Below are 21,564 nucleotides of genomic sequence, written 5' to 3' on the forward strand. Positions count from 1 at the left end.
GAGATTTCAACAAAAATCCTGTCTTTGAACTCTGGTGCTGTATCTCTCATGTTTTTCCTCCAGTGCTCACTAAAACCCGAGGGACCCCAGTCCCTGACCCTGCCTTCTCCCCCACTCCCCAGAAGCCCCCACAGGGGTCAGTCTGGTGAGAAAAGCCAGCCCCGGCCTCTCTGCCGAGCTCCACCAGCTCCAGGGCCAGCTGGTGCCTGCGGGAAGGGTTAAGGAGGAGTGTTTGTAGCAAACGCTGTCTCCAAGGAGAGGAGAGGAAAGCGGAGTGGGGAGGCTGACGGCCATGCCAGGCTCCCTGGCCTGTCGTCGTGGCCGGTGGGAGGCAGCCAGACGGACCTGTTCAGCCCTGGGGGTGAGAGAAGTGTCTTCACCTCCCCCGGTCCTGGGAGGTGCTGAACACTGAGTGAACTGGGCAGTCAGAGAGTGAGGTTGCTGCAGGGCCACCAAGTAGGGAAAGTTCTGGCAGGATCTGAGGAATGTGGGGGGGCGAGGCCCTGGCCCGGAGGCTAAAGTCAGCCGCAAGCAGCAGAGCCGGAAGTCCTGGACTCTCGGGGGTAGAAGGGGACCCCCCGACCCCAAATCAGGGAGGACCAGGCCAAAACCTAGCAGGTAGCAGAAGTAAAGAGGCAGCAGTGAAAGGGAAGAGGTGGGCAGACCTGCTGCAGTTCCAGCCATGTCTCAGCAGCGGGGATACAGGAAGAGGCCTGGGACCCCAGGGCCTCCTGTGCGCAGCATCCGGCCCTTCAAGTCCAGTGAGCAGTACCTGGAGGCCATGAAGGAAGACCTGGCTGAGTGGCTTCGGGATCTCTACGGGCTGGACATCGATGCAGCCAACTTCCTGCAGGTTCTGGAGACGGGCCTGGTACTCTGCCAGCATGCCAACACTGTCACTGAGGCTGCTCTGGCCTACCTGGCTGAGGACCCTGTCCAGGCCCGAAGGATTCCCATGCCCCGGACGGGGGTTTCCTGCAATGGAGCCGCCCAGCCGGGTACCTTCCAGGCCAGGGACAATGTCTCCAACTTCATCCAGTGGTGTCGCAAGGAGATGGGCATCCAAGGTAACCACCCTATCCCAGACCCTTATCTTGTGGGGCGTTCATCCCTTCTCTGAGACCTAGGCTAGATCTGGGGGTGAGGAACCTGAGTTCCTTCCTGGTTGGACTTGAACCAGCTCACCTCTCTTCATTCTCCGTCTCCCCATCGCATAGTCGATCCTCCCAATATGAATATTGATGATTGATTAATGCTTGTTAATGATTCATTCAACAAACACATATGAAACCCCTATTCTGTATTGAGCACCAATACTTCTTGGGCATCAAGAAGTGAGAGGAATGAGATCCATTACCCAAGGAATTCATGGTCTAGCAAGGCACATAGATACAAAATTACAGCCCATGGACTGGGGATATAGCTCAGTTGGTAGAGTGCTTGCCTCTCGTGCTGGAGGCCCTGGATTCAATCCCCAACGACGGCAACAAAATTACAGCCCAGGGCAGAGGATGCTCCAAGTCCAGGCGAGTGGGCCTGGAAACCAGGAGAGAAATCAGTGAGCTGGTGATGTAGAAGTGGGAGTCCAGAAAGTCACACAGAGGAAGGAAATTTGGGTTAAATCTTGAGGAGAAATGAGAAGTTTGGGGAAAAGGGAATTCTAGGCAGGTGGACAGCACTGACAGAGGCACAGAAAAGCTGCTGCATTTATGATTCAGAGACTGGGGTGTGGGGCCAGGGTGGGAGAGAACCGGAGAAGAGGCAGAAGCCCAACAATGGTAGGGAGGGTCACAGTCATGCTGAGGCTTGCAGGACTCAGGGGAGTGACATGTCAGGGTCTGTCATCTCCTTGGAATAGGATGTACCTGAATGTTGTGCCATCCTCCAGGCCAAAGGTAGTAGGGGTCAGACAGGAAGAGGGTCAAGGTTAGGCTACAGGCTGGTGGCAAGGCAGTGAGGAACAGGATTGAAAGGTTAATAAAAGCTGGCGTTTGGGCTGAGGGTGTAACTCAGAGGTAGAGTGCTTGCCTGTCATGCATAATGTCCTGGTCCAATCCCAGCACCACTACATAAATAAAATAGGTGTTCTGTGGAGCACTTACACTGTGCCAGACATTATCTGTAAATGCCAACAACTATTAGCTTATCCAATCCTGACAACCCCGAGAGACAGACTACATCCCCACTTTACAGAAGAGAAAACTGAGACTCAAGGTCACGCAGCTAGTAGGTGGGAGAGTCAGGACTCAGCCTTAGGGGCAGTACGTGCAGAACCTGTGCTCAACCCAGCCTGGTTATACCTGGACTGGGCGCTGCGTCTGAGGTGCTGCGTGGATGCAGGAGGTGAGAGAACCTGGTGGGAAGCAGGACAAACTACTTCCTGTTCCTGGACCCAACCTGGGAGCTGAATAGGGAGAAGGGCAAGGTGGAGGGAAGCTTTCTTCTCTCCCACAGCCCACAGAGGCTCAGGGTTCCTCGGTTTTGCTGTGTCACCTCTTCCCACCCCAGCTTCTCCTGTGAGACTGGTGGCCTTGTCTGCACCCAGCAGCTGACCGAGGCTGCCCAGACCCCTCCTGCTGGCTGTCACCACCCCAAGATTCTGAGCTCTGAGCCACCTTTCCAAATCTGCTGCCTGGGTCTTGGGCTGACCCCAGTACTTCCTACAGGAGGTCAGCAGGGGACTCACTGCCTGTGCTGCTCCTCCCCCACCCCACACCAGAGGTACTGATGTTCGAGACTGAGGACTTGGTGCTGCGCAAGAACGTGAGGAACGTGGTGCTGTGCTTGTTGGAAGTGGGCCGTCGCGCCTGGCGCTTCGGCGTGGCGGCACCCACCCTGGTGCACTTGGAGGCGGAGATCGATGAGGAGCTGCGGCAGGAGCTGGCCTTGCCCCCGCCCGACCCCCCACCTCCTGTGCTCCCCACACGCCGTCCCTGCCACTTCCGCAACCTGGACCAGATGGTGAGGTGCCCCGCACACGCCCTCAGGTCCCTCACCCAGGTCCCTCTCCCCCATTCCAGCCCAGCCCCCTCTGAGTCACCCACTGCTTGAGCTCCAGTTCCAATTGTGTGGCTTTAAGTAAGTCACGTTCCACTCTGAGTCCCAACCTTAACCACAGGCTGTAACGGCTGTATCAACGTCTTACCTTTATTACCAACCCAGCCCTGCTTGGCTCTCATGCAGCCCCCAGTGGGATGGGTGTGAAGAACAGGGATGCTGGCATCCTCTCCAGGACCCTGGCTCAAGGTCTAGTTCCACTGCTTCCCCACTATGAGACTTTGAGAAAATTATTCAACCTCTCTGTGCCTCAGTTTCCTCACTGGTAGCATAGGGACCGTAACAGCACCTACTTTCCATGACTGCTGTATTAATGGGCCTGCACAGCATGTGGAATAGTCTGCAGAGAGGGGGCACTTCAAAGGATCGGGCTCTTGCTGTGATTAACCCTATTTCTTCCACTGGGGAAAATGGAGCTCATGGAAGGTTCTTAACTAAAGGCCTTTGGTGCAGTGGAAGCTGGACTCCAACCTGAGCTTACCAGATTCCACAGTCCCCCTACTTAGCCATTACTGTCCGCCACCTCCATCAGCTGACCCTCAAGGGCATTGGACCACAAAGGGCTGCTCCTGGTCTTCTCATTGGGTCTTCCCTACCTTCTACTTGCTTCTCAGCCCCCAGACCCTACCTCAGCAGCAAGCAGGGAGGACCCCATTTAATTTGACGCAGAGTTGGAGAGGGGACTTGGGTGCACAAGCAGAGGGAAGGGCTGAGCCTTCTGTCCACTGCCTGCAGGTGCAGAACCTGGTGAGCCACTGCACATGCCCAGTGCAGTTCTCCATGGTCAAGTTGTCTGAGGGGAAGTACCAAGTAGGGGACTCCAACACCCTCATCTTCATCCGGGTGAGTCTGGACTGGGGGTGGAGGGGCCCCTAGTCTCAGCAGAATAGGGTTTCTTTCCATGGATGTTGCCCGAGCCTCAGGGAAAGGACAGGAAGTCACTATACACACCAAGCCATCAAGCCCTGGGGCTTTCCTTCTACTCAGAGATTTCCAGGACATTCCTGGCAAAGCTGGCAAGCCTATCCTCTCCTTTCATCAGGGAAGCTGGAATCACCACCTGCCATTACTTCCCTCATAGCCCAGTTTAGAGAGTACCTCAAACAGAAGTGGGGCATGAGGAAGATACCCTCACTTTACATTCCACTCTGCTCCACCCACAGGTTTGGTCAGAGCAAGGGTTCTGAGAACCCCAAATCTGTGTCCAGTGCATGGCCCCGGCCACGTGGACCCCAGAGTCCACCCCTCACATAGCTGGCTTACATACATTTCTACAAAGTGAGTAGCAGTTCAGGTCTGAGACATGCCTCCCATTATCCTTCCTGATACCTGGTTGCACCTCACCAGAAGTGGTTTGTGCCCAAGCCCTTTCCTTGTGCACAGGCCACACCTGTGGGCAGAGCCAGGAACCCGAGCCCCCACTCAGACCCTGAGGCAATAACATGGGTAGGGGCAAGAAATTGTGGCCCCACTTTTCAACTGAGGAAACTGAAACCTGGAGAGACCATGAGACTTGCCCCAGTGTGGAGTGAGGTGGGATTCTCACAGATTCTGTCACAGATACACAGAGGCGAAGCCAGAGGCAGTTCCGACCCACTTTAGATAGACCTGTGGGCAGGTGCCAATCACTCTGTAGGGAAGCCAGAGAAAGGAGTGCAGTGGGGCCTGGTTAATGCCCATGTGATCCCATGTCTGGCTAGGGGACAATTTTCTGTTGGTCAATTTGGCCCCCACCCTTGAACACATGGAAAAGATCAGACTGCAAAATATGCCCACTCCCAGTCACGTGCACAGGAGTGCCTGAGTGATCTGCACACGAGTTGGCATATCCCCACATGTGTGCCAGAGGCCTGTCAGAGGGTCCAGGAAGAGGCAATGCCCTCCACCCTGCCCTCAACCTCACCCTTGCCCCCTCAGATCCTCCGGAACCATGTGATGGTGCGTGTGGGGGGCGGCTGGGACACGCTCGGCCATTATCTGGACAAACATGACCCCTGCCGGTGTACATCCCTCTGTGAGTCCCCTAAGTGTCCTCCCCCTGTGGGGCTGGCTGGTTGGAGAGGTGTAGCTCTGGGTCGGGAGGCCAGCAGCAGAGATGGGAGGAGTGTGGGGAGGATGGAGGTGGTCGACCTTACAGCGGGGCCGTGATGCAGTACTAGTTAGAACCACAAGAGGGTGTGCAACACACGCAGAATCAGCATTTGGTTAGCGTGCGTCCAGGCAGTTCTCAGGCGCAGGGGTGGCACCAAGTGTGATTTAGAAGGTCCTTCACAATCTCCTCCAACACCTCGGGCTACCCCAAATAAGCACACAATCAAACTGAAAGTCTTAAACCTGCAATACAAACACAGCTTTAAACAAGGCCCTCAGCTGGGCCCTCTGACCAGATGGTCCCCTAAACCCCTCCTGTCAGGAAACTGGTGCTGCCACTGTAAGCCCCACTAACTTTAAAGTGGGATGGGGACACAGGACAGCTGGGCAAAGGGAACAATGAGCTCCATCAACATTGAACTTTTCCTTCCTCTCTTTCTCTGGGATACTGTGTTGGTAGCCCACAAACAGGGCAGCTTACTGAAGTCCCCAGGCCCACGGGTTCAGCATGAAGTAAGGGTGCAGGATGGACCCTCACAGTTCCAGCCTACCATGACCATCAGCCGCTCACAGAGTCCACTGCCTCCCGTGGACTGGAAGACGTATACCTCATCGGGCCAAATGCTGAGGCCTCCTGCTTCCTCCTCCCCCAGACCCCAAAATGAACGGGGAGCCGGGCCAGGGGACCTCAGAGAGATGGCTTCATTCCTGAGGTACAGCAGAGGGATGGGGAAAGTCCTCTTTCTCCTTTCGAGTCCATATTCTTAGAGGCCACCCCACCTCAAGATAAAGGGAACACTGCTCCATCCCTTAAAAAACCTTAGGTATTTGGAACCAAAATAGTTTCCATTACTTTGGGATCATCTAGGTACTTTCTGTGCCCACCCATTTCATAAACAAGGATGCTGAGGTACAGAAAGGGAAGAAAACCAAGGTCCTTCTGCCATTTCATGGTAGGGCTAAGATTAAAACCTACCCTTAAGTTGGGTGTCCTCTGGTTATCAGACCTGGTCTAGGACATCACTCAAAGGATCTGAAGTCACCACAGACCTGGACCAGGTTTCCTCCTATTTGATATTCAGGGGACCAGGGGGAATAGACTTCAATAGTGATTGATATAGGGGGAATGCTCAGGCAGTCATGGGGGAGAAGTAGCATTTGTCCAATTCAGCACAAAGTCTAGCCCCCTTAGAGTTCCAATGGGGGAAAGGCCATTCTTCCCAGAGTCAGGGGACTACACTCAATGGCCCTACTGCCCTGATGAGTCTCCCCTTCCAGCCTGTGATTCTCATTTTCAGGTCCCAGGAGAGGCTACTCACCCCGTCTCGGAGGCAGCCGTCAGCAGGAGGCAGCCCACCCAGCCCCCAATTTTCTTCTACCCATAGGGGCCAAGACCCACAATATACCCCATTAGGGAAGAGAGAGGACAGATACCCTGGTGAACTCTCCAGGGGAAGGACTCCCACACCTTGGGTTTATGAGGAGAAAACCAGCCAGGCAATCCATGCCAGGGTCCCTACCCTCAAGAGACTCCATGTCCCTGAGGCCACCACCAAAGGGACATCAGCAAGAAGACCTCTCCGGTATTGTCCCTCTAGCACAGCACAGCCCACAGGCCTCAGGCCGCCACTTCAGCGTGAGGTTGAGGATGCTTCTCCCCAGCTCAGGGAGCCAGCGTCTGTTCGTTCTCCATCCCCTATCAGAGGACTCACCAGGCTCCCCATCCGCCTGCCCCCTGCCCACCCCTCCGCTCCCAGAAGCAGCTTTCTGGACACTGCAAGTGGAGGTCCCATGGCAGAAAGAGACCCCAGTCCATTAAGGGTTGTCACTGGGGATCTGGCTAAGTCCAGACATGGGGACTGCTCTGTAGAAGTGAGGCAGAAAGACCAGCAGCCAGACAACCAGGTCACTCCAGGGACGGGAGGGGACGCACAGGAGTGGGAGGGGAGGTACACACCACTGGCCTTGGGCAGAATCAAGGAGAAAGATATCTACCATAGCCTTGAAGAGGACATCGTGGCCAACATGAAGCTACTAGAGGTGGGGGGTGCCCATCCCCAGGGCACAGGGTCTCGAGTTATCCCCCGCAGTGGAGTCTATGTCCCCAGCTTAGGTGGGCAGTGGCCTGAGCCTGGGGGTCCTTATGACAAAGTCATCCAAGAACTGACTCAGGGACCCCCATGCCTTCTTAAAGTGGATCTGGGAGCCTGGAAGGGAGCCCCTAGCAACTCCCTTAAGCCAGCTGTTACTACGGACCCTGGAAACCCAAAAGGGAAGCTGGAAGCCAGAGAGAGCGAGCCAAGGGCAAGGGCCAGCCCGAGTGCCATGGGCACCAGGATGAGAACAGTCTCACCTCCAGGGAAACCGGACTGCTCACCCCTAGCTGTGTCTGCCAGCCTGGAGCACCCCAGTTCTGACAAAGCCAAGGCATGCCTGGGCAAAGGCAAGAGAACACTCCGGAAGCCCCGGAAGGTACCATCCATCTACAAGCTGAAGTTGAAGCCCAGAATCCGGCCTCGCAGAGACCACAGACCTGAGAAACGGCCTTCCCGAATCCCCAAGCCACTGGCCTACCTGCACCTGGGTCCAGCCAGGCCACCCCCCCGGGGCAGGCTCTTGAGAGCTGTGCTGGGCAGCCAGGGAGGGGAGGCAGCTCAGTTGGATGGAGCTTCAGTGAGTGAAGAGAAGAGCGAGCCAGTCCCCCCACTGCAGAGCAGCCCCCAGCCTCAAGTAGGGCAGCTTAACCAAGTCCCACTCCTACCAGAGGAGGAATCTTGGGTCTGAGGAGCCTAAGAATGGAGAAGGGAAGCAAAAGGATGCCCGTGTATGCGAGAAGAGAAGGGAGGCTCCCTCACCTCAATACAGGGCCTTGGCCAGGGGTGGCCCAGAAGATAAATATAGACTCAATCTGTTCTGATGAGCAAATGGGTAACACACTCATCCAACTCCAGCATTAGGCCAGAGGCAGTGGGGAGATCCTACATCCTATTGTCCTCCCTTGGATAAGTTCTAACTCCTGGACTCTGCCCATGGTCACCTGGTTCCATAACTGTAAGTAATTAAACACATGTGGGTCTGTTCTTGAGCCCTTAGCTTCTTGAGTCCTTTACTCAGCAATGTGGAGATGCAGGAAGATGTAGCTTCAAGCATTATCCCACCGGACGGGTAGGGACAAGGGGGAGGGAGCCTTCCTCTTCTAAGGTCCAGTCACCCTTGCCCAACAGTCTTCTCTTTCCTGGAGGCGGCAGGCAGTCAGCACCACAGCCAGGGCCAAGGGAAGCCCAATGCAAAGGTTTCTGCAGGCCACCCTTGCCAAGGACTCCGAAGCTTTGAAGGGTCAACTCGACAGTTCAGAGTGTTCCTAACACCTTTATGTCCAAGAAGTTAAGATTGAGAGGCCACAAAGTTTCAGTCCTGAGTGGGAGGAGCAGATGCAGAAGCAGTTGGGGCTCAGTCCTGTTATGAAAAGTTTCCAGAGAGTGGCAAGGGGAAAAGTCATTTTCCTCCTGGAAGGTTTTAATGAATTAGAGGGCTTGGGGTGGCGTGAAAAGAGTAAGTCTCCCACTCTTCTCCTTTGATCTCTTGATTGACCTGGCCTTTGGGACTGGGGGACACCTCATTACCCTCACCCTTCTTCTACACAGAGCTCAGAAGGCAGGCACCCTCCACTCCCCTCCCTCCACGAGGAAAGCCAGTCGACACTTTGGTACAGAAACAAGGGAAAACACTCCCTGATTTTTAATCTGACTTCCAATAACAGATCAATGGGCATCACACACACTTCCAGACCCTGTGGTGGGAAACCCTGGTGGGGTCAGGGGGTGGGGGAAGGACAGAGACTCAAAATGGGTGCAGTGGGACCTGAAATCCAAGACCTGGGGTGAAGTGGAGGTGGTGAGAGGGGCTGGACAGGGGATACATTCCAATGGCTCCCACGGGGGGCAGCCAGAGGCCTGGGTCCCCACCCTCACCTCAGGTACCTCAGAGTTGGGGGTGATAGGGCAGATGAGATGCTGCCATCCTTCACTCCACCCCCTGGTGAGCCAGGCGGTGGGGGCGCAGGAGACAGAAGGAGGCAGGCCCTCTTCCTTACCCTCCCAGCCACTCTTAAAGTGTGGGGAAGGGGAGCCACCGCCTCTGTTTCAGAGGGGGGCTCAGAGAGAGCAAGTCACTTGCCCAAAGTAGCACAGTGGGACTAGAACCCAGGAATACTGGACTGCCCAAGGTCAGGGCTGTTGATCTAGGGCTGTGCTGCCTCCAGTGAGTGGAGGGAGTAGGAATTGGTGGGCGGGGGGAGCAGGAGAGAATCACAGATTCCCTCCCTTCCTGGATCTCCATAGTAAATTCCCCACCCACAGCCCTTTCTCCAGACTTCCCTCCATCACACTCTGGGCTATTTGATTTCCTGGTCTATGTGCTTCAGCCTTGGCTAAGGCTGGGTTGTTATATGTACCCCTCCTTCAGCAAGTGTCCTTGATATCCTCCCACCAGACCAGGGCTGAGGGCTCAGCCTCAAGGAGCACTTCCTTTGGCTGGGGGCAGGGAATGTGGCACCACTTCTCCTTCTCTCCAAGTCCCCCAGCAATCCCTCAAGCCATTCCTATAATCTTATTATTGTTATTTCTAAATCGGTACAAAACTGACAGTGATCAGCTCCGGTGACGAGAGGTAGAAACCCGGCCAGGCAGCCGGAGAAAATGGGGGCGGAGTGAGTTAGGGCATAGGGCCAACTGCTGTTGGGACAAGGGGGTGTCAGATCCTGAGGGTCTCCACTTATGGGTGGAGATGCAGGAGTATCTCCCCCAAGCACAGGGGTCCCCATAATTCTTTTCCTGGCTCTGCTCCTGCCCAGATTAATAAAGGTCATCTGAGATCTGAGGCAGGCAGAGTCTGGGGTAGTCAGATTGAGATGGGACAGGGAGACATAACGGTCACAGGCACAACCTGACCCCCTCCTGGGCACCGTCCTGCCCACCACCAACAGCCCCCCAGAACTTGGCATCCCCCAATCTGGCAGACCACCCAGTGCAGGAGGTAATAGAGGACTGGAACTTGGCGTCATGGAAAGGAACTATCCTTTGGGGGATTCCCTCTCCACACTCTGTCCAACAGAACAAAAAAGTTTTAACCCAGGGGGTGATCTGACTTTGGGATCAGGAAGAGGGTGAGGGGCACCCGGCAGGGATGGACCATCGAGTTAAGGCTGGAAGGTAGGTTGTTGTGTCTCTGGGGGCTGCTGGGCAGGGGGGTCTCTCTGAAAGCAGAAGAGCTCAGCCTTCTCCCCCTGACTGATCTGGGGCCTCAACTCTCAGACCCCTTGATCCAGGTCCTTGGGTCACCTGCCTCTCTCTGCCCTGTGCCAGTGGTGCAGACAGTCAGAAGGCCTGGCATCACAAAAATGCCAGGATCTGTGACAAAGGGATGGATGAAATGAGAGCCCTGTGAGTGGAGCTGCGGGGTGGGGAGGGAGACTGGAGGGTGGATAAGACAGGTGAGGACTAACAGACACTTGGACAGACAGACACAGAAAAGGAAGACACCGGGCAAAGACAGATACACTCTGGAAAAGACAGGTGGGGGCCCGGCCAAGGTAGCACCTCCTCACCCCACCCTCCATTTCACACACTCACCCCCGATCTCAAACGGCTGTGGTGCACTTTCAGGCCTGGCCAGGCCCTGCACTAACTACAGCACTGAAGGTGGCTGTCCCAGGAAGACAACCGTGGGAGAAGGGGAGTACTGAGTAGTTAGCGGAAGCTCCCTCTTGCCCTCTGCCTCTCACGAGCGTGGAGGTGTGAGCGCAAGTAGAGGTGCGTGGCTGCGAGGGTGTCTCAGGCCAGAACCGTCAGAGTTCTATTCTTGCTGGCTCCTGCCTCAAGCCCCAGTCCTGGAAGCCGCCCCTGCACTGCTCTGCCTTCCACTGGAGCCAGTGGGTCTGCAGCCTGTAGCTGTGCAGGGCGCATGTGCATCACATGATGGCGCAGCGATTGCGGCGCAGAGCGCCCTGGAAGCGCAGGGCAGCGTGCACGTGTTTGCAGCGGGCGCAGCCGACGCTCTTGAGCAGCTCGCTGAAGAGCAGCAGAATGTGCCAGTTGTACTTGGCCGAGCATTCCACGTAGCCACACTTCCAGGTCTTGCGCACCAAGTGTGACACGTTCCAGCGTGGGATCACGCGACCGCGCTGCAGGTCCCGCTTGTTGCCTACGATGATAATGGGCGTCTCCGAGGTGCCAATAACCCTGCAGGGTGAGGCAATAATCTCAGAACTCTGTCAGTTTTACTGGACTCTACACTATGGTATGTTCTGTTCCAGGTACAGCTTGGAGCCCTTGGATTGAGTTGTATTCTCTAATCAACACAACTGATTCAAAACACAAACAAAAAAACCCAAACACCTGTTATTGTATCCCCATTTTACAGATGAGGAAACTGAGCCTTATATTATTAACTGGCCTACAGTCATGGAGCTGAGTGATCCTGGCAGTCTTGTTCCTGGAGTATATGTTCTTAACCACTTCCCTAGACACCCCACAGTTAGGGGTCCCCAAATGAGTCAATAGAAGTGGGATGAAAAATATGAGTGTGTGCATGTTTGAATGGATGTGTGAGAACCAAAGGGCACATATACTTCACCAGTGTTCCCTTTCCTCTGGGGTAGGCTAGCATCACAGCCCCTTACCGGGTCTCCAGGATCTGCTGGCGGATGGTCTTGACGTATTCAAAGCTGTCAAAGCAGCAGATGTCGTAGACCAGGATGTAGGCATGGACACTCCGGAGTCCCCTGCAGCAAGCATCTGCCCACTCCTGCAACACCCACAGCCAGTGCAAGAGTTAGAGCAGCCCTGAGAGCTCCCCAGACTCCTCCCATTAGACTGACAGTGCTTTCACCTGTCACTGCACCAGGAGCCTTCCCCTCACCCCCCAGGAGGCCAGGCCAGGGGGAATGGAGGTACTCAGTGCTACACTTCTCCACCCCCAACCCAGGACAGAGCAGGTCACATGTTGACTGACCTCCGGGGTCACTTTACTGTCTTGAGCACATCTGGAGGTTAGACCGCCTTGTGACATTTTGCCCCCTCATCCATTCATCTAGTGCTTTGTTCAACAAGCACACTTATTAAGTGCCTCTAAGATCCCAGCCCTGAGCTAATTATCCTATCTCCCAATACTCAGCTGAAGTGTCTTCTCCTCTAAGAAGCCTTCCTGATTTGCCAGCCTTCCAGGAACCAGGGAACTATTCCCCTCATCTCCTATATTCTGACAACCCTTTGATTATCTCCTGGTTAAAGCTGTTCCATTTTCAATTTCCTACATTTGTTGTGAGCTCCAAGAGGGCATGGCCAGAGGTCATTTTGTACACTCCTTCCTCTGCTCAGAGCCCAGCTCTTGTTGGCTTTTAGCTTATGCGCCTTAATGGCACTTCAGAGCCTAGTGAGCTCTCCATGGTCCTGAAGCCCACCTGGCCTAAGCTGGAATCAATGAATGTCCTGCCCCTAACACTGTCCTGAGATTGCTATCTGATGGGTCCCTTCTGTATGCTCCTTTCTGCCCTAAGGGCTGAGAAATAGAAATCTAGATACACAGGAGGGTAGGGTGGGGGAGATGGAGAGCAGGATCTCAGGTTGGCTCCACGGAGATGGACCTTCCTGAATGTCTGTGGCAACTTCTCAGGGAGGGCTGCAGCTTAAGATGAACAGGTACCCCTAGAAAGGCTGAATGTGCTCAAGAGAAGATTCCTTAAGAGATTAATTAGTTAATTAACCTGCCAACAGATGCAACTGCAAGAGAAGTTTCACAAAGTCGGTGTACTAAAAAAACGGGGGTGGGGGGCCCTTGGAGTTGGGGAGTGCAGAGATTTTTAGGGGCAAGGGGAATCAGGGTCTTCCTTGAAGTCCCATGCAAATGTTTAGAAGGAGGGGACCAGGGGCATAGCTCAGTGGTAAAGTATGTGCCTAGCATGCATGAGGCCCTGGTTCTGATCCCCACCATGAAGAAGAAGGAGGAGGAGAAAGGAAAGGCAGAAAGTCTAGAAGTGGGTGGAGGCATGTCTCCTGTCCCAATTTGAACTGAGCTGGGGCAAGGATTGGGCACAAAGGAGAACTACAGCTGGTTCAGCACCTCAAAGAAGGAATATGAGGAAAAACATTCTAGTGATAGTGGTGGAGAGGAAAGTCTGACTTCAAAACAGCAGTTGCCAACTCAAAGGTTTGGAAGATGCTGCAGTGGATTTCCCCAGGGAGATGATGTGGCATCTTTTCTTTGTGCTGAGTTTTTAATTTTTGGTGCAGGGGGAGGATGCTGAGGAAGAATCTGAAACTGTAGGAAACCAAGAAATGGCTTCCTCTCAGACCAGGGAAGAATGCATTCTGTGGGACGCAGTGACCTCTGGGAGCCAGGGACCTGTATGTACATAAGGTTACTTTCCTATCCCACACAAGGAGTGGAGATTGGTGGGAAGAGAAGCGGGAGGAGATGCTCCCACTCTCTGCAAGCTCTCTGCCGGGGATAGGGAGCAGCTGCCAGCTTCCAGGGTGACAGCCCCACCTCTCCCCCAACATGCTGCCTCCTCCAGGGGTCCTCCAAGCTGCCTCCCACTCACTCCTCTCTGGGGGCCCTAAAAGGGACAGGCAGAAGGCTTCTGATTGGCTGGGTTATCCCTTTACCCCTTGATTGAAGGGAAGAATCAAAGAAGCTCAGTTTTCCTTCCAGTTTGCTCTGTGCAAGGTTCTAATTTGTTCCCCCAAAAGACTATTTTAGAGCTGTATTAAGACAGAGAAAGAGGGGCTGAGGGCTGGGGATATAGCTCAGTTGGTAGAGGGCTTGCCTAGCATGAAAAAGGCCCTGGATTCAATCCCCAGCACCACCAAAAAAAAAAAAAAAAAAAAAAAAAAAGAAAGAAAGAAAGAGGGGCTGAGCATATAGCTCAGTGGTACAACATATACTTAGCATGCACAAGACCCTGAGTTTAATCCTTAGTATATACACACACACACACACGCAATGGAAACTGAATTTTGCTCCACAGAGACTGAGAGGCTGAGCCACCTGGTCTCAACCATACGTTTGTGGGTAATTCTTTTGGTAGGCTGCATATGCCCTCTAGCCTCAGCTTCCTTCTCTGATAGAAGTGGAAGGAATGACTTAAGCTCAGACCTAAGAAGTACCACTGTCCTGGGCTGGATCTCATTTGACATTAGGGAAGAATGTATTATTTTGTTTTCAAAGAAGAGCCATTGGGATTCTTGAGTTTATACTGATCTCTGGGGCTTCTAGGGCCGCTTCTTAAGAGTTTTTCTGCCCAAAATCCCCTACCTGTGCTCCAGAAGTAAAATCTTAGATATCCTAGAGTCCAAGATAAGAGTCAATCAGGAAGAAAAAGGCCAAAAGATCCAATAGAAAAATGGACAAAGGAGATTAATAGTTTTCAGAAAAAGCAACACAAAGGCCCTTACACATGGAAAGATGCTTGACTTCACTCACAAGCAGAGATGCAAATAAATATTACACTGAGAATATCATATTTCATCTCTCAGACTATCAAAAATGTAACAGTTTGACAATACTCTGATGGGTAACAGGTTCTCAGATACAGCAGTTGTAGGAGCACAACGTGTACAACTTTTATAGAGGGATTTCTGAAGATATCTTTTGGATTCTAAGTACATTTGCCCTTTGATCCAGCAATGCCCTTTCTAGGAGTCAAATCCAACAAGAAGGGATCAGTGGAACATCTTTTCACTGGAGTACAGAGCGCCCATGAGAAAGGAATGAGGAAGTCCTCCAGACGCTGGCAGGGAACGTCTCCAGGTTATGATGTTAAGTCAAAAAAACAAAGACTGGAGTTGGTGGCACACACCTGTAATCCAAGTTACTCTGGAGGCTGACAGGAGGATTTCAAGTTCAAGGTCAGCCTGGGCAACTTAGCAATATCCTCTTTCTTATTAAAACAAGAACAACAACAAAAGAAACAAGGTGTAGAGCTGGGGTGCGGCTCAGTGGTAGAGTGTCTGCTTAGCATGTGCAAGGCCCTGGGTTCATTCTCAGCACAAGGGGGAGGGAAGGGATGGAGAGCACTTTCTATGATTTTTGTTTTTATGTAAAAAAGGGAGTGGAATAAGAATACAGTTTTCAAACTTTTTTTTTTTAGTTTTGATGAACGTTTATTTAATTAATTTATTTATATGCTGTGCTGAGCATCAAACCCAGTGCCTCACATATGCTAGGTAAGCACTCTCCCACTGAGCTATAACCCCAGCCCCAAGAATACATTTTTTTATTTGAGCTAAAAAAAGAAAAATCACGGGCTGGGGAGATAGCTCAGCTGGTAGAGTGCTTGCCTTGCAAGCATAAGGCCCTGAGTTCGATCCCCAGTAATGCAAAAAAAAAAAAAAAAAAAAAAAGAAAAGAAAAATCACTGGATGTATGAATGAAAAAAACCAATGAGGGTCTGGGATATAGTACAGTGGTAGAACACTTCAGTATGTGTGAGGCCCTGGCAGGCCATGGATTCAGTTCCCAACACCATATAAAATCAAACCAAACCAATGAGAATGGTTACAGAGAGTAACCATGGGGTGAAGCGCGCAGGGATGGGACTAAGATTTCTCTAGACCACAGTATTTAAGATAGTTTTAAATTGTATCTGACCCATACAAAAATCAAAATTGCATTAAAAATAAACAATTAAATGTAAAAAAAAGGAACAAAACTTAGTGGCAGGCTTAGAGACAGATATGAGCATCCGCTCAGGCTACCATCAAAGCCTCCATTAGATGAGAATAAGAAGACCTGACCCAGGACCTGCTGCCTGGGACAGCTCAGCCACATTGTTTCTGGACAGTTCTGTGGATCAGGCTTTTGTCTTTGGTACTGATCCCAGGCACCTGGGATGGGAGAGACAAGTGTCTCTGGCAGGCTGGGCCAAGGTCCTCCTGCCCAGGGTTGCTGAAACAGTGCTGAGCTCCCCACCAGCACAGGTCTCCATCCCAGCCTGTGAGATGGAGAGATTGCTGTATCTGCTCAGTCACAACTGCCCAAGGCTCCACCTGCCCCACTTCTGTGGCTCCACCACGGTGCCTATCCTTCCCTGCAAATCTCTGTACACTCTGATCTGAGGCTTCATTTGTGAGCAAACATATCTTGGGGCTCAGCTTCTCCCTGTACCCGACTCTCTCTCAAACCAACAGATAGAGGGAAGGAGGCTGGGATCCCAGCAGGCTGGGGGAAGGTGCCCTTAATCTCCTAAATCTCCAGGGGCACTAAAATCCAAACCCTGCAGGGAGGTGCCCAGCATATTTGTCCTGAGATTTGGGGCATGGGGGGATCAACCTAGGAGAAGAGGTCCTTGGGCAAGAAACTGATTGGAGTCTCCAGAGTCTCTAGAACACACTTTTACCAGGTCCTAGCCTGTTTTGTTGTCCCTGCTACAAGGAAGATGAGTGGGAGTCTGAGGCCCAGAGAAGTAACAGGCAGAGTGTTCTCTGCCCTCTTCCTCACTGCCCCTAACCTGTCTAAAACCTACTTAGTTGATATCACCTCCTGTACTGCCCACACACCTGAGTCGGTTAGATGCCTCCTCAGGGCAACCTTAGTTCACTCCTCTTCTCCAATCACAGCACTTATCACACTCTATAATAAATGTATTAGTCTTCTCTCACCAGACTCTGAGTTCCTTGAAAGTCAACGCCATATCATTTTGCTGACCATTCTGCCCTGTGTCCAATGCAGGGCCTGGCACACATTAAACAGTCATCAAATATTTGTTGAATAAGCTAGCATACAAACGTCTGGCTTCCTGGTGCAGCTCTGAGCAGGGTGACCCAAGGTGCAGTGCAGAGCTCTCAAATTCAGTGGCAGAGCCCTGGCAGCAGGATAGAGTCTGAGCTGGTTGGAGTCCAGCCTCCCCAGCCCAATTGGCCCTGGGGTTGCCTACCTGCAGCGTGTTGACAGGGAAGGCGCTGATGGGTGGGAAGTCCAGGATCTGGAGGTCGTGCACATGGCCGTTCATGACCACAGCAGGCAGGTAGAGGCGGCGGGTGGTGGTGGGCACACAGACCTCGCTGAACTCGTTGTATAAGAACTGGCGTACGATGGCACTCTTGCCCACGCCTCGCGCCCCAAGCACGGCCACCCGGTAGGTGGAGACCATGCCTCCCGCCCCACTCCGCCACCGCGTCCTTGCCTGGGGCTCCCCCGGGCTGCATATTCCAGTGGCAGGGGGCTCAGCCACCGTCAGGACCAATCATTGCTGCCTCTGCTTGCTCTGGGCCTTCTGTGGCCTCCACCTGGACTGGGAGACAAGAGGTGGGCTTAGTACACAGGCTTATCCTTGGATATGTCCTGTACTTTTCCACCTCTGGGACTTCGCTGAAGCTGTCACTGCCACTTAGAATGTCTTCTCTTTCTCAGAACTGTCTCCACCTATCCAAAACCTCTCCATCATTTCTTCTCCTTTTTTCCTGCCGTTCCACCAATACATTCCATTTGACTTGCATTACAACTTGTCTTTTCACCAGGTCTGACTCCCTAACCAAGGCAGGTTGCACAGCAGAGGGAAAGAGCACCGGGCTTGGGTTCAAACACCAGCTTTCAAACTGAGCCTGGGACAGGACAGCAACTCCTGAATCTGTCTTACCTCCAGGCAGTTATGTCTCAGTGGAGGTCCTCCAGCATTTTGTGGGGAAACAATTCTTTCTTGTACAGGTCTGCCCCACATGGCAGCATGTTACCTCCTGGGAGCCATGGAAGTAACTGCCAGCAGTCAGTCTCTAGTCACTATGATGACCCAAAATGACCCCCACATTTCCCAATACCCCCAGTCAAGAATCACTGCAGTAGATGACCATATTAGCTCTGGCCAGCAACATCGTTTGAGCACTTTCTTAGCACAGGGTAATCTCCCTAAGGGACAGAAATTATTTCCACTTTAGAGAGGAGGCCCAGCGTGCCTAAAGTCACACAGTTGGGAAAGGCAACTGCTTCATTCTACTATGTTGCGGCACTTCTCACTTTCAAGTGTAGCGATTCTAAACGGTGACTGCCTATAGGCCAAGGGCTGGGACTGATTCTCTGGCATTCTTTGGAGTTCATAGGACTTGACACAAAGCTGCTGCCCAGAAAAGAGCTGCTAAGAAGCTAGACTTTGATAGGGATTTGTTAGCTTCTTGTTTGCTCAGTTTCCATGAATTTTAGAACTTGGGTATAAACTCCAGCTTTGATGTTTCCATGTTGTGGGGTCAGTGGGCAAATTGCCTGCCCAACCAAAGCTGTGTTTTGCATATATTTAAAATGGGTCCAACAGCTCCCACTTCTGAGATAACCCCAATAAGTCTCATAGCCAGGAGAAAGAGAGAATCTTTCTTCTCCAGGGAATGGCAATCCCAGTTACTAGTCCAGGACAAGTGTTTTTGCTAGACTCCGATGGGGCCATGATTTTCAGGGTCTGTACATCCTTTTCCTGTAGGTGTATGCTCTTTCCATATACACATAGCTGAATGTCCTCAAGCTGTCCTGCTTCAAAGGACTCAATCTATGGGGTGTGTGTGCATGTAGTATAGTGAAAGATTTGGAGTGGGAAGCACCAGGGTTTGAGTCCCTGCTCTGCTATTCCCCTAAAGTGTGACCTTGGGCCAGAAATTCGTGAGTTTACGCATGTAAAGCCCAGAGCCTAGCACAAAGTAGGGGGTCCAATGAACAGTGACTACTGTTAAATGCAGAGGACCTTGGCTCATTTGAGGTTTTCCACAGTTTCAATGGAGACCTCCTAGCAATCCTGGGAGAAGTCACTATCCACTGCTGCATGGGTTCACATACATGTAGTATGTGTGTGTGAGATTCTTCTCATTTTATTGAAGGAAAAACAAAATTAAAAACTCAAAGATGTATAGCAGTGAAGACCTCTTAGCCGGTTGTCAGCTAAGTCTAGGACTCTGGTCTCTCACGTACCCAGTACGTGTCCTTTCCCCAACAGGTGCCTGTACACTTATGTGCCCTCACGACTGCAGAAGTACTGATCCCTCTTCCCCATATATCCCATAGGTCCCTCCAGCATCCCTGGACACTGCCAGCTTGGCAGAGAGACTCAGCTGGGTTAATTACATAACAAGCAGGTGGGGAGGGGGCAGTCCTAGGGGAAGAAGGAAGGGCAAGGGATGCCAGAATCTGGTCTCTCTCTGGGTGTGGCAACTTGGGGGATTCTAGGATGTACCCTACCAGCAGATTCTCCTGGACACCACATTCCCTGCCCAGAAACCAGCCCTTTCTGGAGAGTAGAAAAAATGAAGACAGGGAACAGCCCTGGAGGCAGGGAGGGGGTACAAGAGAGGCCCCTAGGCAGGGACCAGCCTCCTAGAACTCATCAGGCCCAAGTGTGGCCCTGTTCCCAACTCAGAGGTGACTAGTGTCCCCTCCTTCCCAGGCAAGGGTCCTGGATCTAAGAATTTACTAATGTCACATGCCTGGTTGGGTGGAGATGGAAGGGTCCTAGGAGGCAGGGCCCAGGCCCCTGAGCTCCCTTCCCAAGGCCTGCTCTGCAGTGAGTCTGCAGACAGAGCCCGGCGAGAGATGGACCACACACTGGGACCAAAGCCTGGTTCTTGACCCCTTCCCTCTGCCAAGACACCTGGGTCCTTGCCCCAGACCAAGGAGGCCAGGGCTTTTGCTGGTCCCGAGGACCAGGTCACCAGTCCGCCGGCTGGCTGCCCCCACCACGTTCGCGTGGGGGAGGGTGGAAGGGGCACGGGAGCATGCCTGGCTCCCCACGACCTGACAGGCAGGAGTTGGGGGGATGCAGGAGCCCAGCTCGCTCTCCGCCTCCAGCACCTCGCAGGCACCCCCGGCCCCCAGCTGCAGCTCTCACGTGGCCGCTCCGTGCCGCTTCCCCGCCGGCCCCCTCCTCGGTCCCCGCTCTGGTCGCTGAGCGCCCGGGAGGACCCCGACCCAGCCCCGGCCCCGGCCGACCCCGGGCCCCGCCCGCTGCCTCCGCCGCTTACCCGGGGCCGTGCTCGCCGCCCCCTGCCCTGGCCGGCCGGCGGGACCGCGCTCCCCCCGGGCTCCGGCGCTGCCGCGGCTCTCCGCCCGGGGGGAGAGGAGGGGCGCCCCCCGCGGCGCAGTGGGCGCGGGCCGGCGGGCGCGGGGGCAGCAGCGGCGCCGAGGGTCGCGCTCAGCCCTGCTCTGCCGGCCGCGCCGCCCGCACGCGCCCGCGGGAGAGGGGGCGGGGCATTCCGCTGGGTCCCTGAGCCCGACGGATTCCTCGGCTGCCGGGGGCCGCTTCCTTCACCCCTAGCCTTGACCTTCACCTCCCTCGAGACTCTCCCTTCGAGAATTTAACTCGAACCTGGAGTGGGAGAAGGGGACGGGAAAGACCTTGAAGTCTGGCTTCGTTCCGACTCCTGTCCTCATATCCTCGCACCCCCATATCAAGTTCACGGTCACCCACCTCCCCAGCTCTGTCCTGACCTTTACCAGTCCACTCAATCAGTTTCGGTCAGGCGCCGAGTGTGTGCCCCGCACTGGGCGCTAGTCGTCCAGCCTCTTCTCCTCCACCCCGATCGAGATCTGAGCAAAAGGTGGTCACTCTCCTCCTTCCCTGCGGCAGTTAGAGGCAGACCAGGCTAGCGCAAAGCAAAGCTGATCCCCTGCCAATGCGTGACCTCCACTCCCAAAAACTGTTGTGTTCCTCTCTCCAGTAGCATTTGCCAGGGTTGAGGGCAAAATCACCCATGTATTTATTCTAACACAATCTTCATCAACATCATTTCATCACCAATAGCTAACATTTATTGTCCCAGACGATGTGCTAGGAGCTTTGCTTGAATCCTCGAATTTAGTCCCCACAACGTTCTATGAGGTAGATTCTGTTTCCCCTATTTTGCAGATAAGATCTCTGTGGATGAGAGTGGCTGAGTAACTTACTTAAATGCAAAATGTGGGAAACAAAGATTGAGAGTCTCTGGCTGGGTAGCTGCTGCTGGGTTTGGCATGGGGCTCACAGTCCAATTGGAAGACCAACAGCAGACAAGTCACTAGAAGATGTGCAGTGCGTGAAGTCAAGGTGCTGGGAGAGGGCAGAGAGAGTGTGCCAACTCCTTAGTGCCGTCAATGGAGGCTTCAGAGAAGGCAACTTTCAAGGAAGTAACCTTTTAAAGAAGTGGATTTAGGGAACAGGATGTTACAGAAGAGGACTTGCAGACAAGACAAGTTGGAAGCAATTATAGAGGTTTGAGAGGTAAGTCCAAGAACTAGACAGAATTCCAGGAGGCTGGAAGTATGGTGAGAGAAAAGGCTGGCTAAGAGGTTGGTTAAGGTGAGGTCCCAAAGTTCCTGAGTGCCAGGATGAGTTCAGATCCAGCCCTGTGTTGAACGGGAAAGTACAGATGGCTTTGAAGCAGGGCAACATGGTCAGGTTGCATTTTCCAT

The 21,564-nt window shown here is 53.3% G+C and overlaps 2 protein-coding genes across 4 annotated transcripts; one reads left to right on the top strand and one right to left on the bottom strand.

Moving 5' to 3' along the window:
* The first annotated feature begins 283 nt into the window (after positions 1–283).
* Positions 284–8,216, top strand: Gas2l2 (growth arrest specific 2 like 2). The gene is made up of 6 exons (XM_047546937.1): positions 284–1,067; positions 2,720–2,961; positions 3,793–3,900; positions 4,975–5,071; positions 5,609–5,861; positions 6,447–8,216. Exons 1-6 carry the CDS (start codon positions 683–685, stop codon positions 7,930–7,932), a joined length of 2,571 nt encoding a protein of 856 aa, XP_047402893.1. The 5' UTR covers positions 284–682; the 3' UTR covers positions 7,933–8,216.
* Positions 8,217–8,855: 639 nt separating this feature from the next.
* Rasl10b (RAS like family 10 member B) lies at positions 8,856–20,699 on the bottom strand. 3 transcript variants are annotated; one of them, XM_047546940.1, is made up of 4 exons: positions 20,605–20,699; positions 17,081–17,432; positions 11,828–11,952; positions 8,856–11,387 (listed from the first exon to the last, which is right to left on the bottom strand). In XM_047546940.1, exons 2-4 carry the CDS (start codon positions 17,294–17,296, stop codon positions 11,117–11,119), a joined length of 612 nt encoding a protein of 203 aa, XP_047402896.1. In that variant the 5' UTR covers positions 17,297–17,432; positions 20,605–20,699; the 3' UTR covers positions 8,856–11,116. The 3 variants fall into 3 exon arrangements, with proteins under 3 accessions (XP_047402896.1, XP_047402895.1, XP_047402894.1); XM_047546939.1 differs by lacking the exon at positions 20,605–20,699 and adding an exon at positions 20,139–20,395; XM_047546938.1 differs by lacking the exon at positions 20,605–20,699 and adding an exon at positions 20,139–20,395 and having other exon boundaries at positions 17,081–17,437.
* Between the last annotated feature and the right edge of the window lie 865 nt (positions 20,700–21,564).

The sequence above is a fragment of the Sciurus carolinensis genome, chromosome 3, assembly GCF_902686445.1.
Source record: "Sciurus carolinensis chromosome 3, mSciCar1.2, whole genome shotgun sequence".
Taxonomy (NCBI): Eukaryota; Metazoa; Chordata; class Mammalia; order Rodentia; family Sciuridae; genus Sciurus; species Sciurus carolinensis.